The sequence below is a fragment of the Taeniopygia guttata genome, chromosome 1A (genome assembly GCF_048771995.1).
Source record: "Taeniopygia guttata chromosome 1A, bTaeGut7.mat, whole genome shotgun sequence".
NCBI lineage: Eukaryota > Metazoa > Chordata > Aves > Passeriformes > Estrildidae > Taeniopygia > Taeniopygia guttata.
Window position 1 is genome coordinate 57,352,545 of NC_133025.1, and position 18,689 is coordinate 57,371,233.

An 18,689-nucleotide genomic window follows, 5' to 3' on the forward strand; every position below is an offset into this window, starting at 1 on the left:
ACTCAAAGCAAAGGGAAAGTTGAACTTTGGGGTGCTCCTCAGGGACATAGTGGGTGATTTCTTTGCTATGAAGAACTGGAGCTGATGCTGCCTGTCCCTCTGTTCAATCTGCTGAGGCCCCACTATGTTGCAAATGAAGCTGAAAAGAAGATTTCTTTCTTCTAAACCTAATTCTCAAAATTTACATTATTCTCCTTCCTAATTCTGTAGGGTTTTTTCCCCTCCATGACTAGCTGGAATCTTGAATTAGATGATGCTAATTCAAAACAGGAGCTGGACCACAAGAGATGAGTGCTCCTGCTATCCTTCCCAAACTGAGCTGCCAAGTCCAGGTGCCCAGAATTGTGGGGGGGCAGTGTCTGTGTATGACAGCCTCAGTCCCTGCCTTCCTGACTGAGACAAGTGCACAGCAAACCCATGCTCTTCCATGGGTGCCTTGTGTGATACTGGGTTATTGAAATCACTCTGTTCATTTCCTCCGGGGTGAACAGCAATTAATGAATTTTCCCTTCTCTTGGTATCTGCTTTATCTAGCTGCATAGCAGGATTCTGTGTGACCCCATGGCTCTCATGTATCCTTTCATTCCTGAGATCCAGAGCCCAAGACATGAGCAGCAGCCTGGAGAGCACCACAGAGCTGGCAGCAGCAGGGCTGGGCAGCTTGGGCACTGCACGGAGCAACAACACAAGGTGGGCTTAAAATTCAGCCCTCACGTGGCTAATATAAACCTGGACTCTTATGCATAAATCTTTCTTGAAGTCAGGCCACTTTCTTTCCTAAATGCAAGCCCTTCCATGACAGCATGTCTGGCTCAACCTTCAAGGACCAGCTGGCTTTTGAAGTTCATGTTCTTCTTCTCCCTTCCCTGTAGGAGCGCTGAGCAGATGAGCCCTCTGTCCCTGCGGCCACACTCCTGAGGCTTTCCATGCCGTCCCTGCCACAGGAGAGGGCACCTGCTTTCTCCCTCGCCACAAAGCAGGCTCTGCAGGCTTCTTTTTTTAGCACGGATGAATCACGTTTCCCCTGCTAATGGCAGGGAGCAAAGAGCCCAGCAGCCCTGCCACTGGCATCACTGCTGAACGTGAGTGGTGGCAGTGGGCAGGTGAGGATGGCTGGGTGGGTGGCTGTGCTTGGGGGCTCGGGCAGGGGTAGACAAGGAGAGGAGAAGCTTCACCCAAAAGGTTTTGACACCTTATGGTGCTGAATATGCCACTGTAACACCTCTGTTCCATTCATTAGCTTTGGGGGATTGCCAGCTTCTGCATCCCCAGCCAGCTCTTCCCTGCTCCTGCTCTTTGCTTCGCCCCACAGATTTTATTTGCAGTAGCAGGCAGGTCATAAGCACTGGTACCACAAGTGGGTTCTCTTGAAACATGGCAAAAATAGGCACATTCTTGGAGTTTTGTGTGTAGTGTATCACCAAGATTTTTCCCTTCCTCAGCCATTAGTGCCAGGGAAGAGGTCAAGGAATTTACACCAGTGCTGATGGGTTTTTTGACAGAGAATTGTCTTTTACACTTCTCCACTCTGATTCTTCATTTGGTTCATTACTATCACTGGTGTTTTAGACAGGACCTCTTTGGGGGCAGGAGGGACTCCATCCTGAAAACTGCAGGAGATTCTTTGTTTTGCTACAACCCATAGTCTGTCATGAGAAAAACAGTCAGCTTGGGAAGGACCATCAGGTGCCTTCTTATTTTTGACTGTAAGGTCTTTATAGGTACAATGCCTCAATCAGGTAAAAAGAGTCAACACAGAAAATTTTACATTTTAAATTTAACAACATAACTAACAAAATGATCATGTTTAAAAACACCTTGCCATTATTTTGTTTCATAGTTTTGTTCTAGTTAATTTAAAACTCAATAATTTAAAAAAATACTATTTGTGTTTTTCTCTTTGATCCTCTCTTTTGCTCTTCTTCTGCTAGGACAGTTGCAAGCACTTTTGTCTATTTCTTTTAATTTCTTTTTTATACATCTGAGGTAGTTTTGATACCTTTTATGAATACCCTGAACATTGGGTGTTCAGCCTGGGACACCTGCAGCCCAACTCTGGCTGCACAATCCAAGCCCTGCAGGAAATTGTGTCTGCTGCATGATTGTCTGCTGCATTGTTGCCTGCTGCATTGTTGTCAGCCTGAGGATACAAGTGCAGTGAGGAAGCACTAATATCAGAGCAGCGTTTCCTGAAGCCCTTACAGCTGAGCACTGGAAACCTGACAGGCTCCAATCCATATTCAGTTTTAGTTGTTTATTTGCTGGGGGAAGGTGGGAGCTAAGCTACTCTGATGCCTCTATGCATTTCAATTAAATCACAGACTTCAACAAATTAAGTGGTTCCAAAATGAGATTAATGGTGTTAGAGTACATGCAGTACTCTAACATCAGGGTTCCAACAGGGATCAATCCCTTCTATGACAGACAGAAAACCTACTCATAAACAGTCACATTAAGATCCTGCTTGTGTTTGTAATGTTTTGTACAGTGATTCTAATCAGAAGCCATCTAATCTTTATTATTGTTAGTTTTCAAAAAGCATTTCCAGTACCCCATAACTCAGAGACCACCCACCTCCCAGTTTTGCTCTTTGTCCCCCATTCTTCTGTGAGGTTGGGGATGGTGAGAGGTGTCCAGTCCCACTCCTGACACAAGCAGACTCAACCTCTTAAAACACACAACATGATTTTTTTATTTGTTTAATCAGTTTACATTCCACAACTGACAGTTTACGTATTTATTTTTTTAATTTTCCATGAACAAGTTGTTTAGTTAGTTACCAGACAAGATTTTAATTGATGGAAATACAGTATTCTGTGCCAATCTGAATAAAACCAAAACAAATCAAAACAAAATGGAAATTGTAAGATTTTAACCAGTTTTTCAGCAAAGTCCTGTGACGCTTTCTGCAACTCCTGTCTTTCAAATTTATAGGGGTTTGTTTGTTCCTTCTCCCTATTAGTTCCCTGATCTCAGCCCTGCCACTGAAATGTTCCTTCGGGGCCACAGTCCTGCAAACACTGATGCACGTACACCAACACCCATGTGTCTGCAGATTAGCACCTTGGATTAACAGAACAAGAAATTTGGGGGAGTTTCATGTTTAAACAAATTCTGTTCACCTCTGCTGCAACAGATTACAGGAAGAAATGGAAAAGTACAATACACTTGATGCCACATTACTTGTGAAATTAGCCACCACACTCACATCTCACCAGAACAACCTAACAAAATAGTCACTGGTTGTTGATGTATTGTTAGCACCGATGGCCACAGGAGCCACTTCGCCTCTTACAGCAGCACAGAGGTCCCAACCTCCCAGGACATGTCGTTCTCTATTACTTCTGACAACTGGATGTTACTACCCAAAAGTCATAAAACTCTCTGTGTATTGGGTAAAAAGTGCTCCACTTGGTTGAGCAGCTGCATACACAGTTCAAATATCCTTTACAATGCCCAAACCATAATCAGAAATGGACATGGTTTTGGACTTTTCATAATATGTTGAAGTTTTATATATTTCAATGTAATCCCCGGTCTAGCAAAGCACTTAGGCATGTGCCTAGCTTTAAGCATGACAATAGCATCCTTAATGCGAAATGTATGCTTGAAATTAGGCAAGTGCTTTGTGGGATCAAAGCTCTGTAGCAGTGCTCTGAAGAAATCAGGATCCTGAGTGTCCTAATCCTGGCTTTCACATTTACAGCCACTGCAGATTTGAGTAAACCCAGCTACAGTCTGGATTTTCAAAAGTGCTGAAAAGAGAAGGCTCCACCTGCAGCTGGTAGAACTTGTGAGGGGGCATCAAACCACTAAATAGAAGGTCTTTTCTCAGGCTTTTGGCTCCCCATCTCCAAAATGGCTATAATACCTACCTGCCTCAGACAGGTCTAATGGGACTCATACTTGTAAAATTTTCTATAGAGAAAATATGCCAGATAAATGTGATGTATTGCTGCATTTCTCTAAATATGCCTGAGTATTGTGGCATTCTAGGTCTTTCTAAATCCAGCTTTGATGTGTGTTTACTGCACTTAGAGAAAACATAAACAGCTGGCCAAGATGTACCCGCATGACAAATGTCTTGTACCAGTCATATTATTTCACTTGGGAATGTCCTAGGAAAGTGCTGACATGTTTCAATTTGCAGGCATTTAAGTGAATTATTATCTTAAGCCTCCCAAACTGTCAATTAGAAACAGTGATGATGCAACTTCTATCATCATCAAAAGATGATTATGGGAATTGCTTCATTTCTTCTGAGCAAGAAAAAAAGATCATAAGGAAAAAAGGACCAATGAGAAAGTCAAGAAAGGGAAACCCTTCAAAAACTTTTGGCCAGTGTGGTATCATGTGGTTAGCTGAATATTACTTGGGGCAGAAGAAATCCTGAAGAGCAAGTACCTTCATGAGATGCTCCTACAGTGGATGGTGGGGAGTCCAGTGGGTCTGGTTTCTCCCTGCCCCGTGTAGCCAACGCTTCTGCCCTCACACAGGAGTGTTTTGCACATCCACACACAATTCCCATGGGCACAAGGGGGAAAGTGAGAGTCAGACCCTCATGCTGAACTGGCTGAGAGGTTCATGAGCAGCAGGGGAGCTTGCAGGGGAAGGTGACACTGAAGCTCTGATGGCCTGAGTGCTCCACCCATTCTTCTTCCTTTCCCCCGGGATCACCTCAGTGCCAGGCATTGCTCTGTCCCATGGAGCCTGGGCATTCACTCCATGTGGCAGGGTCACAGGAGTGGTTATGGCTTTCATTAGGAGGTGATACAGGGTTTTTTGAGAGAAAGTGGAAAGTTATCCAAGTGCATCATGGGGGTGAGAGGTCAGGCAGGCCCCTCTTGGCAAACCTTGAAAAAGCAAACCCAGCAGAGAGGTGAATGTGCATGGCTGGGCAAGCAGGACTGTCGTAAAGAATGGGAAACAAAGATAAACTGGTATGGAGTCACCCTTTAGAACCTCCTCCCATGTGATGTTGTGCATTGACTTTATCACCTTTTAAAAGGAGGTTTTCTTTGACACTAAAACTCTGAAAAACCTGCAAAATCCTTGTGGGACATAGTGAGCCAACAGTTTAAAAAGGAACCTTTGAGAGTCCCACATCCCAGTATCTTCCTCATCCCTCTCACAGAGAGGGAGGGCAGGAGAGTGATGATGAGAATTTAGGAAAATTCTGAAAAATCCAGCAGAAAATGGTGCTGCATCCTTAAATTTGATATATTCTCAAGCTTCTCCTCATTTCCAGAGTTCACTCTTAAAGCCTTTATTTCTTTTTCACAGACATCTCAAATAACAAAACAATCACATATGCAAGAGCTGGTATGGAATGAAATTTAGAGAAAAATGTCTTTACAGGAAACATGTCTGTATTCTCACACACAGGGAGGAAAAGGAAGAGAGGGAGACAGAGATATATATCTTACTTCTCAAAACAGGGAAATGGAGAAGAGGAGAAGAACATCAGGATGATACACTACAGCTTGGGCAAGGTAGTACCATGCTGAAAAATAACATTTCATCCCTGGAACTCAGCTTTATCTTCCATTTTCTAACTAAAGTCTTTCCTTCAGTACTAGTACACAGTATTAAATCTTCATTTTACAGTTCCCTGAAGTCCCTCTTGTCAAAATCTTAACAGTATTTTTAAAAATAAAGTTGTTCTTAGAAATAGGTGAAGATTGTCAAGTCACTGACAAATTTAGCTGTAGAAACAAATAGTAGTGACCATATATTGGCACAAGATCCAAAGTTCACTTAACCTTAGAGTTTTCAGAAATCAGTTTAATTTTCCCACTCCTCTCACGGTGTTTGTTTTATTCAGGTAATATATGAGACTATACAAGACTTCCAACATTCTAATACTAGATTAAATTTCTGGTCATTCTAGATAGACTCACTATCAATTTGCAATTCCAAGTTTTGGCTCTGAGAGACTCTCACCATGAGATGGAGATGTACGTTCAGCCTTGTCAGAGCAGCTTTCTGAATTATACAGCCACAGTTCATCTTTTTGTTGAGTCCTCAGTTTTTTCTGAGGACAACTATAATCCCAACAATAGGGGATGAAATTGCAATCTCTTTAATCTCCATGTAAGCTGTTTGTAAAGCAGATATTAACATTGAAAAAAAGAGAATATGAAGCTACCCAGACTGTATCTTGGAAGAGAAGTTTTTAATTATCACTACGAGCTAGATGACTTTTTCAGGCCAGTTTGGAAATAAAGAAAGAAAAGTAACCTTTGAACAGCTCATCTCAGCTGTTCAAAAGGTAAGATGTAAATTCACTCTTTGAACTGCTTCAGCAATGCCCAGGACTGGCAGAGAAAGGTGAAGAGTTCAGACCAAAGACCTCTGACCTCCAGCACCGGGACCACCCAGTCATCTGTGCCTGGAGGCCACCACAAGGCACTCACCCCAAATTCTATTTCCAGGGGTTTGGACAAGCTCTATCCTTTGCACTCACGTTGCAGTTTGGGAGGGGAAGGCTGTTGTGAACATCTCGTTTTGTTCCAACAGGCTTTCACAATTAAAACCTGTGTTTGACAGATGAGCCCAGGCCATGCACCTGAAGCACACAGACACAGCTATCTCCATATGGATGCTCTCCTGCACTAGGCAGCTGATTAATCTCACCAGGATTTAAGGTATTTTAAGATCTTGGGATCACTCAAGATAGGTGAGTGGTCATTGTATGAAGCAAGGAGGAGCTACTAAAGCCTAGATGTCAGTTTTGCTAGGTCACCACCTGTAAGCAGCTGTCTCTCTTCACTACCTGTACAAGAAGCCAAGGGAGATGGGCCCATTAACATCCTGAACTCAGTGCAGTGTCTAAGGTTAATGAGGACAAAGGTGGGTCAGGGAATCCTGGCCTTTCGGTGGCTCAGTGTCACACACAAAGGTGCTCCTCCCAAACATACACCTCAAGAGAAGAACAGCATCTGTACAAAGGGCCTCCTAATAGAGGACAAGAGAATCAATTGAGAGAGCTAATGCTGAACAGAAATTCTACCATCGCTTTTTCAGTCCATTCCATTTCCTTAAAAAAGCCCTTGAGAGCCAGTCCTTTGACTGGATGTACGTGTGTAGATGTGTGTGCTGCTGACTTAAGTGTGGTACCCCTCCTCAACTGGTGTAATGGCAAAATGAGGATTTTCCTGGGAAATAGTACTTTTAGTTTGTTTTGGTTTAAATCTGAGATACATGAGGATTGTGAAAAAGAAACAGTCCTTTGCCTGAAATTCTGTACATCAACCTCAGGTTATTTCAGGCAATCATGAAGATACAGACAGTTTTCATAAATTTACAAATATATATACAAATATACACATATATACAAGTGTATGTGTGTCAGCCTATGGGCTTGATTTAATAATGCTTTATTCCAGCCACACACAAGTAGAATGGTTGTTTTTTTACAAAAAGAGGTTGATAGAAAGTTGGAGTGACTTAGCAGTGACATTTCCTACATCTATGCAAAAGATCCTTAAGTAGGCTGACATAGAAGTGCAACCCCCTTACCTAAGTCCTCTCATCACATATACATATAAATAGGACCCAGCGTTACATCTACTAATGAAACAAATTTCTCCTTGATCTCAATGACTTGTAATCAAAGAGAATTTAGCTTGAGAAAGAACTGAAAGTTCAAGCTCATTTTAGATGCAGTTTAGAGTTTTGAAAGTTGTAGTCTATCACACTAAGCCCCAAAATGCTTTAAAATAATTAAAGTTACTGCAGAAAAATACCTCCAAAGTTCCCAAATATGCTTTTCTGTATAAGTAGGGGAAATTTGTCCTGCAAAAGATCAAACTGCAAATACATAGATATAAACACTCTAAGTGATGGAAATTGCCAAGTAAAAATAGTAACAGTTTAAATTAGATATTTGTGATTGCTGTAGGTGCCCAGGAGTTATAAATAATTCAGTACACTCTAACTGAATAGTCTAAGGCTGTACTTTTTGTTGTTCTGATTACTTGAACCTTTTTCTTATGATCTATATTGTTAATGAATAACTCTTTGTAGAAAAAATACAGCCTTACGCTTTACATCCAGAAGAAAACTATTTTTGAGATAAAACATCATGAGAGCTTAAGCAAATTAGAACCATATACATTTAAAAAAAAATATTAGGCACCAGAAGCATTTAGTGCTTTATTCACTGTCTAAAGAGGAATTGGATGCTGAAGCTGTTTTGTGTATCTGGCCCCAGGAGACTAAGCCATGACTGATTCACACTCCTTGGAGTCTACATCATTTTGAAACTGGAGCAAAACCCACAGGTTTTTGAAGGCTTTACTCTTTATCTCACCTACTGCAGCATCGCTGTTGCTGCCTGAGTATTTCTGACCCACTGGCAAGTTACAAGGCCACTTGAAGGAATTGCCTTTACAGAGATATTCCTGTGTCCTGCTGCCACAGGTAGGGCTCAGACCCACGGGATATGAAGCTCCCTGCTGTGCCCAGCAGCTTTATCCACAGCCTTCCTGCTGCCAGCAGTCTGCACAAGCCCTCAGCAGGCTCAGGGGTGTCCTGCCGTGGCGCTGCCTCTTGGCACGGTGGGATTGTTACACTAGGGGATCACAAACATTTCTGATTTGGAGGGGATACATTGGCATCTCTTCTTTAAATATCCAAATACTTTTTGATGGAAAACATCACATTTATCCCAGTTGTATTGTGCTTCCTCATGCATCTCCAGCAGAGATTTTGCATGTGATCAGCATGCACAACCTAACAGGGACACAGATGGCGTCTGAATTGCATTGCAACTCCTGAGTTCAGTGTAAAAGAACAAAGAACAATTATGCTGCATTTTGCTATGTATTTTCTCTCTATATAGGACACTTTTACAGGTTCCTGGCATCCACATCATGTGGGATGTGCACATATGTGTGTTTAAGGAAAGAAGGGAGTGAGGGTGCCCATGTGTACACACCCTATGCAAGAAAACTTTGGAAGTAACTTTTTGACTTTTTGCCACTCTGCAGGAGTGCTAATCAGTGAAGGAAAATCATAAAAGTGCAGTCCTAGAAGGACTAGAAATGACATTTCCTGCTGCTGATGCTGGGGGCGACATTGGATTATCCTCACAGAATTCTACCAATTTTGAAGCAACTGCTGTTTGGTCTCCTTTTTTTTCACTCTCCCACTTTCCCCTGGAGATAGCCTATCTGAGAATGATTTTTCATTGAAAATCTTCCCTGAGCAAGGGAAGGACAATTGATCTGTGATTCTGGAGCGCTTTACTAGAGGTGACCAGAATTTCATTTCCCTCTTGTGGCCTATATTGAGGCAATCATCCAGAATCTTTCTCAAGTTAAATCCTAAATTTGTGCAAGGCCTAATGCAATTAAATTGACAGCACTGTATCAGGCTCCAGTTCTCCAACTGATGTCAACATGAAGCTTGTCAGAGCCCCCTGGCACCAGCAGTACTTGTTGTCAAAATGTTACAATTAATAATTATGGCTCTGAAGAAGGCTCTGTGATTGGTGTGTTAGTGGGGCATACAGGATGGAAACCCTAAGCTGAACTGGGGGGATGGCAGGGAGGGAGGGGAGGTAGCATCTGATGACTTTCTTTCTAAAGCCAAAGAATAGATATTGTGAGTGTATAAGCACACATTTCATTCTTGGTGTTAACCAAGACAGAACTAAAATATTTTCTAAGGCATCTGAGCTTTCTGTAAACCTCAACAGACTATGGAATAGTTGCATTATATTCCTGGCTATGAATGGAAAAAGTGGACTATACGTTTTGAGCTAAGTCCTGTTTTTTGAGTTTTCCCCTTAGACTGGCAGAATCAAGATTTTATGGATCTGGCCTGGAGTTAGTAATCAAACTTTAGGCTTTTTTGAACTTCGTTTCCTACCTTAGAAATTCATCTGTCACTAATCTTTACATGCTGTTTGTGTTTCATGCCCACTTTTTACTCTTTGTCTGTCATTGGTACCTGGCAATCATTCAGAGCTGTCTCAGTTTTTCACCATGAGTCTTCCCTTGCTGGCTGGATGAGCACAGCGGTTTGGACCATGAAGGAGTGGGAAACCTGGGGGCAAGAAAATGCAGTGGTGGAGCGTGTGAATGTGCCTGAGCACTCCTGTAGCCCTTCTAGGCCTAAGTAGAGACACAGAGAAGAAAGAGCCTGAATAATGAATGTCTTTATTTAAGCTATACTTGGTAACGTATTATTTTCCCTCCATTTCGCTGCTGGCAGTTAGCGTGACGCTCAAGAATTAAGGACAGATTACAGTGATTTTCTTCTGAGCTCTGCTTATCAGTGGGACTCCAGGGATGAGCCTGATTCAGAGGCACTGCACAGTGGGTAAGTGGACAGCCATGAAGACACAGTCTTCCAGGAATGCTTGGGAATCTAAAATAACCCTTGCACATCAATCCCCTCCTTCACCAACTTTGCTTTCTTCACCATTCATTGAACTGCACAGCTAACATGCCATAGCTAAAAATGGTCCCAAATTACTTGCATCCACAGGAAAGCAGAATACCTGCACTCTCACAATTCACTCTTGGGAGGATGAGGATCCTCTCATTAGAGGACTCTGAGGATGTTTTTTTTTCCTCTTTCATTTGTTATTGTAGCTGGAATAATATTTTAAAAAGTAATGATGATTTTTCAAAAGCAGTATTTCAAAGAAATTGATCTGGTCACTGGTGGTTTGCCATCCACTTGTGACTGTCCCTGGGGTAGAAGAAAAATATGCCCAACTAGAAAAAGAACTGGAGGGACTGTACTATTTAGATGAAGGAAAGATCAGTTGTGTGATTGCAGAGAGGAAGAAGGGATTGATGATATATACAAGCAGCTAATATGGGTTAGGAAATTTAGCACACAAACAGCTTTAGCTTGAAGAAGGAGGTGTCCTATAGGACACCTATCCTGTAGGACATAGGATACAGGGCACGTGTGCTCCTGCCACACAGCCCCTTCAGATGTACAGTGTCCCAGCAGGGACAGACAGCAGAACCCCTGCAGCTGACTCGTTGCAGTCACAGGGCAACACAAGTGAGTCACTACATATAAAACCTCAGCCTGCAAATCACTGTGGGTTGAGCCAATTCATCCTGCATCCTTAAGATGGGCATTTTAGGGTATCTGTGCTGACTGCACTCCAGTGGCTCTGTGGGCACTGGAACACAGAGATGTGCTGTCCCAGAAGCGCAACATGAATGGTTATGTGTGGCAAAGAGCCCGCCAGATATGGATGCTGCATTTCCACCTCACAGAAAGGGAGACCAAGAACATACTGGTTGCTCAGGCTAGGACAGAGTGTCATCTTATCTGCAGGGGAAGGATGGGAAAAGAAGAATGTGGGCTGGACTCTGCAGGAAGCTGAATGTTATCCAAGAAAGCACATTCTTGACTTTAAGCATATGCGTAGTCAACCAAATTTAAGGGGATTAGTCACATGCTCCAAGTAAAGCACATACTTAGGCACTTGGCCAGAGCAGATCTGAGGGACAGGGTCAAGCCCCTTAATGCTGACATCACTGAAAAGAGATTTCTAATTAACTGTTCCTCCAACTAAGAAACCACACACTAGTCAAAAAGCTTCAATCTCTGTTCAAAAAGATACTTCAAAGCCTCCCCCAGAAGGCAGAAACTCAGAGTAGCTATGAGAGTGCCTCAGCTCAGGAGAGATGGAGACACTAACCATCACAAATTTGCATCTGGATGTGTTCTGGATTAACACTCTCTAAAGACAAGCCAAGCACTCAGAAGGAGTGGTGGGGCTGTGACCCCCATTCAGGGCTAAGGAAGCACATGGGACTCCCGCCAGTTCTTCGAGAAGCACGGAGCAGAAATTCACAATCCCCCAAAGGGGTTCTGTCCTTACTTAAAGCCATGATGAGAGAACTGGTGTTTGGACAAATGGTTCTTTTGGCAATCCAGCTGGAGATTGAGGTGACATGATCATCTGCTGCTTCAGGCATTCCCATAGATTTTAAGATGCTTCATAGCCACACAGGCCTTACAGACACTATGCTAGAGCAAGTGGAAAATCAGAACTGGCCCAAAGATTCAGGGTCAACACTTTTCTGTTGTTAATAAAAATAACCATAACCCACTTCCAGCACTGCCACACACAGACAGACACAGAGGCTTATATACAGCTTGTAAACCAATACCATCAGAGAATACTTCAAGGCAAAACTGGTTTTATGCCAGCTGCAGAAGAAAAGGAAACCTTTGAAAATCATCAAACAGGAAAATTACTTCAATTTCTTTAAATCTTACTGCTATACCTCTTTCAAAACTGTATCTGTATAATACACCCTGTGAACATTCAAGGACCACACAAGGGTACATCATCACAGGAGCTGCTCTGCCTGCCGCAGGGCCTGACAGTAGACTCCAGATAGGTATCTCTGTGACTTTGGCTTACCTGTGTCATTCCAGATATCTGTATTTACATGAAACACCTTTCCTATCGCATTCAGCACTGCAGAGGAGAAAGAAAGTTTGCGTTCAAAGCTGTTTTAATTAAACAGCTGTAATTTTCCTAATAATTTCTTACCAATAAGGGTTTTTTTTCCAAAATTTTTCATGCTTTGTAGAATTGAACAAATTTTATAGGTCTTTTTTGGCTTCCAGTTATTGGTTTTCTGCATTCAGACATCATTTAGCTCTCCAAGGCTGTTTTTGTTTTAAATTTCCTTCTTCTGTTCAATGGTAATTCATCAACCTCCTTACCAAGTAGGCACTTGCACAGTCAAATGATTTCTAAACTTTTCAAAAACACTCTATTTGAAAACTTTTCCAAAAAAAAAAAAAGAAAACCAAAACAAAAAACCAAACCAATCTGCTTAAAAAGGAATTTTCTTCAAAGGCTTGTATTTTCAACTAGAATAAATAAGCAATTTCTCTGGTCACATCTAATGTAAAATGAAATTGTGAAACTTCAGTTGACAGGGATGGCACTTCAGTGGAAACACACTGACTTAGCAGCTGGGATTGGCATGTTTGGAGAATCTGTAGACAACAGAAAACAAAAGCTAGGTAGTTGAGCAAGAATGGAAGAAATCTACTCTATTCCAACATGCCCTCCAGCAACCTCATTTCTTTGAACACTGTAATACAACTAGGTATGTAAGAATTTGTTAGCTGGATATTTTTAAACCAAGTAATACTGTTTCTTGCCAGCTGTGTAAATGGCATGACCTGGAAATTAATGTCTGCATTTCTGTGCAGCAGGCACAGGCTCCTTCTCCATATGAGATATTTTAGATGGAGAGGATTACTTTTTATTGACTAATGAGGACTGATATCATGCAGCTACCATGTGAGAAAGGATTGCTGGTACTATCCCTGAATAAAGAGCATGTTGGGTTGGACTGGTTTTGGGGACACCTTTTTTCTTTGCCCTGCATACTTGCCCTCCCTTTGCCTGCATATTTGTCAGCGGTGCCCTCACTTTCGCACGTGGCAATTCAGTCATCCTTCTTCAGAGTCCCTTTGGCTACACCCTTGGCCCTTCTTCCCTACCTTCCCCTCAGCCACTGGTATGCTGCAAGGATCCACTGTCCTCACAGCCAAAATTCTTTTCTTCCTCTAATGGCCTGCACACCCCTCTCCAGACTTAGCTGTTTGTTTAGCTCTTCTGGGACCTATGACCTGAACAATGGGAAGAGCAGAGGGAAGGAAAAAGGAGACAATAGGAAGAGGAGAGCAGGAAAAAGAGAAAGACCAAAAAAAGAGAGTTCCATTTGCAGATTCACAGTTATACCATACAATGTTTAAGCTCATGGGAAATGGATCTCTGTTCTCTGCATCTGACCCTTTCACATCCATCTGTACACAGTTCTCCCAGATGGAGAGAGGAGATGTCCATTGAATCGGGGCAATTTCCAAAGACTAGATGTGGGAAGGTCTTATTTGGCATACATGAACACAATGAGAGGCATCTCTTACTTCTCTTCTATAGAAATTAGCTTCCTTTTCCTCCTTCACAACAGCTTTTGCTCAGTTGTCTCAAACATCCAAACCGGAGACTTGATGAAATTCCATTCCATCAAATCTCTGGGAAGAACAGCTACCAGGTCTCCCCCCACCTCCCTTCTCCTTGGTCAGTCTTCCCCTGGATCCACCATCCTGAACTTTCAGAAGCTCCATGAAAAATAAAACCTGCTGAAATCCACCAGAGAAGATGTGCTGTCTCAGACCTGACGGCTTTTCTCACACTTCTGCCGTTGCGGTGCCTCAGTCTTGGGCCACAGACACAGCATGGATGGTTTGGTGGACAATCACATTGCAATGTTTTAAATTTTTCTTTTTGTTAAAAAAAATAAATAAAGAGGGAAGAAAAAGTTATACACACATGTATCACAGCATTTTCAAAAGGCCTTCTGCTGCATTCACATTAGCAGTTCAGCCTCAGTTGTAAGCCTGGATGTAAGGCAGCTGGAAGATTAAAACCGCATTGTTGGAAAGTCCGCTGAGGTGTTCTCTTGGAAATTTTTATTGTTTTCTGGTTTTATTTTCTTGGATGTTTTTTATTATTAATAATTATTATTATTTTCACTTGTTTGCGTCTCACTAAAGTTTGGCAGGCAAAGAGAAAATGCTTTTCTACTTTTCCTTACACATTCTGTCCATTTTGTTTTCTTCGTTTTAAGAAGAAAAAACCCAACAAAACCAATGACACGACTTCTGTCATTTTGTTTTAAGAAAGAAAAAGAACGTGGGTGGGTTTCTGATAATGGCCTTTAGGAGGTATGTTGTTGAAGTGGCTCAAATGCTTCATTTGCTTGCTGTTTACATTTTCCCTTCTGGCTGCAACAAACACACTTTTTTTGTCATCCCCCCGCCGCCTCTGCCCCCACCATGTCTTGTACAGATTCTGGTTCCAGATTCCTCACATGGATCCCCTGTTCCCCCTCCCAAATGGCAGTAGGTAGGTGCAACTGTAGGTTCATTTGACCTCTAAGGTATGATGCTGAAGTTAAGAGTTGGATGGAAGAGCCATGTGAGAGAAAAGCTTTCCCATCACTGTGAGAAAGAATGAAGCAACAGAGTCCAGTGGAGATGTGAGTGCCATGTTGGACTCAGCTCTACCTTGGCACTGGCAATAATTTCAGATTTTATATATATATAATTATATATACATATATATGCATGTATAGGCAGGCATACCTTGGCATACATACATATATATATATATATGTCTTTGTGTGTGTGTGTATTTGTTTGCTGTTTGTTTTAGCACACTGTCCCATTCTCAGGTCTAGATTTGGGGCAGTTGGTCCTGGGGACAGGTTGGACAGAAGGGGCCAGAGTGCAGAAGAAGCCAGAGATCAGAGTGAGGCCCAGGCCCCCCCACGCACAGAACATGGACCAGCCATAGCCATGGCTGATGTCGTCGGGAAGTCCGTACAGGTAGCGGGGGTAGCGGGAGAGCTCAAAGTTGATTCCAGCCACGCACGTGCACAGTGAAATGATGCAGAAGGTTCCTGGAGGAGAGCGGGAAGGGGAGAAGGAGGGAGGAAAAAAAGAAAGAGAAGTTAGAAGAGTGATAGACAAACCCTTTTCCAAGCTGCCTGAGAAGAGCTGGTTCAAGCAGTAAGGAAGTGCCTAAGGGAAGACGTTTGTATAGAGAGTGGCTTAGTCTGGAGGCTCCATGGAGAAAGCACTGAGTGCCACCAGAGCCTTGAATATTGATCTGCTGCTGACAGAGCTGTATGGAGAAACTTCAACAGGAGCACTTTTTCATTATGAGCACTCCCTTGGGAACCAGAATGCTCCATGGAACCATTGATTTTTTCTGAAACTTTGCTTTACAGAATAAATACGGAGTGAATAATCTTGTTTTGACATTTTTGGAGGGGAAAATAACCTTGATTTTTTTGTTTCATTCCAATTTTTCAGTGATAGACTTTATAGAATATTACAATATACTTGTCATATTCTGGCTCTGTTGAAATGTACATTTGAACTTACGTGGGAGATTTTCTTCACACTTTTCTTATATCAAAATACAGAATTTTCATTATACAGTTTCCTTTTAAAATCACTAAAAGAAAAAATCTTAAAATAATTTACAAAACTCAGATTCTGCCCTTTGCACGACTCCAGTTTCAATCTAGATGCCCTCTGCCACATTGCTGAAATCTTCAAAATATACTGTTCTTGTTTTCCATCTCTGCAGCAATATTTCATTTCTTATTTCTTCCCGAAAACATGGCGAGGACAAACTTCCTAACTTTGTCAGGTGGTGTTACAGAAAGACATTCATATCAGATGAGGCTGAACTTTATCCCACTCAGATGAGTCTAATTTTGATCTTTGGCCTCCAGCTTCATAGAAGCTAAACTCTGAGCTCCTGAAATGTCACAATTGCCACCCACATGCCAAATAATTGATAGATACAGATGCTACACACCTGCCACAAGAGATAACGACTCACATCAGCATGAAGTTGGTACTTTATTTTTCTTCTCTAATTCCTTCCTTTGTGGGACTCTAAATTGCCTGGAGAGCCCTGGGCACAGAAGGCAGCCTACAGGATTCGTGCTACAGGACACACACAGTCAGTCCTGTGTTCCTCCGTTCCTGCATGGATCAGTAACATGTGACATGTGCTACCTGTGCAGCATGTCCTGCATCTATTCACTTACAGCTGCTGGTGAGGAATGTCCTCTTCTTCCTGGTCCCACCCCTAAACCAGCATAATCTTCCAAAGTAGTCAAAATCTGCCTAGTTTCAGTGACAAACTCCTGTCTTTTGCTTAATAGGTGCCCTTGCTTCCTTCTACTCCTTCCTGCCCCTGGCTCTGCTCCTCTTCTGCTGTTGTTCCTCTGCTGCTTTGCTCTTTTTAGTTGCAGTTGCATTGAATAAATGAATTTGACACTCCCCACTGGGAACACAGAGGTAAGATTATTTGGTGAAATGCCATTGAATTTAGTTCAGAAACTGGGAGCATTTGCAGAAATATAAACACATCACCAAAATGTGTGGACTTTACGCTATACCCACCTCCTTTATTTAACAGGAACATCACATAGGCATTAAATCTACAGGCAAATCTCTATCATCACCTACAGTGGGGCCACTGTTATTGTTCTGTCTCTGTTCCCTCTTCTGATCACTGCTGTGCCTGTTTGTATGGCCTCTTCTCCACTGCATTTTGGAATGTCACTTATAGATAGTCTCTGCTGTAAAGGTCAGGTGCTTCCCCTTATGCCATGTACAGCTGCCAGATGGCCCAGGATATTCATAAATACTCAAATTATGGGAGTGCTACTGTCTATCAGTGAGGAACAGTGAGCTGCTGAAGTAGGTACTATGCCTATTTCATTCAAAACAGCCTTCTTGCCTCCAATCACCACCCCAGCAGTCTGCAATCAGTGATCTGGATTCTTGCAAAAGCCTTGTGAGATCCCAGGCTCTGGAATTGTCCTATACTACTTTAATGCACAAAGTAGGATAAAAAGGGAGATCTCCATCCCATATTCCATTAGTTAAAAATCAGGTTGTTTGATTAGGAACCACATGTCCTTTCCATGTTTTACTGTGTTACTTAGGTTATTCAGTAATATGAAGATGTGTGACAAGAATGTGGTTGCTCCCTGTGTTCTGTGTCAGAATGGCTAGAACATTGTGGGATCACACATTAATACCTCAGAGGCATTGTACTCTGAACTGAGCTCTGTGGCTCATTTCAAATGGTTGTGGTTTAGAAAATGACAGGGAAGGCCTTTCTTTGCTAGTAAGAACATGGTAATTTCTGTTCTCTCAAAATACAAGATTGTTAAGAGAGGTGGGTGGGAAAATCTGTGTGGCCAGACTAAAGCTGCATTTGCTAAGTATAAAAGGGAAGGAAATAACTTTGGATTTCAAATGCTCGCTGTGCTTTCACGCTTTGTCTTGGCTGTTTTATTCACAAGCTCTTCAGTGCAATGAGTGTTGCTTCCTCTTTGTATTTGAGCAGGGCCCAATATATTTGCTCTCCACCTTGCTGAGGGTATTCTGCCCCTTAACAAAGGAACAACAAAGAGGAGCAAGTAACAACACTAGAGAACTAAGCAAATCACAAGCATGAGGCTTCTCTAAAAAAAGCCTGGCCCCTTTCTGGAGTATGTGCTAACCCATGATGCAAATAAAGACTGCAATCCAGTGTCACAGAGTGCAGAGCACAGTCCTCAGCCTGTCACTCCCCAGTGCTTCTGCAGGATGTCTTGTACAACACAGACTTATTTGTCTCTCTAGTGCTGTTCATTGCAGACTCAAAAAAAAAATACCATTTTACGCCACCTAGAAAAATCTTTATGGCCATTTTATGAGTCCTATGTGTTGCTTATGTTCAGCCAAGCAAATAAGTTCCTGCTTATAGTTAATCTGGCCTCTCACCAGGAAGGCTACTGATGAAAACCAAGTAAGGTTCCTACCTCATGACTGTTCAGTAGCTTTTCCTCATGAACTGGCAATCACAACACAAAAGATCATCCTTGCAAATTGCAGAGTTGTTGGCCATTGTAGCGAAAGAGTCATGAGTAGAAGAGATGCAGAACCTGAGCTTATCTGTGGAAATGAAGCCTCTGCTAGTCCAGGTTAAGACATGGAGCTGAGATGGCAGGAGGAGGGAGGCTGTTGCTCCTGGCCATGACACTCTGCACTAAGGACACAGTGCTTCAGAGGCAGCAGGACTGCAGGAAGTCATGACCATTCCC

At 42.4% G+C, this 18,689-nt stretch overlaps 1 protein-coding gene across 2 annotated transcripts in view; it reads right to left on the reverse strand.

Moving 5' to 3' along the window:
* Nucleotides 1-2,668: 2,668 nt before the first annotated feature.
* Nucleotides 2,669-18,689, reverse strand: part of TMEM178B (transmembrane protein 178B) — a 220,799-nt gene continuing 204,778 nt past the window's right edge. For both annotated transcript variants that reach the window (XM_072923539.1, XM_002200120.7), the window contains one exon: nt 2,669-15,473. In XM_072923539.1, the coding sequence (XP_072779640.1) occupies nt 15,223-15,473 (251 nt within the window). In that variant the 3' untranslated portion in view covers nt 2,669-15,222. The remainder of the gene's footprint in view (nt 15,474-18,689) is intronic.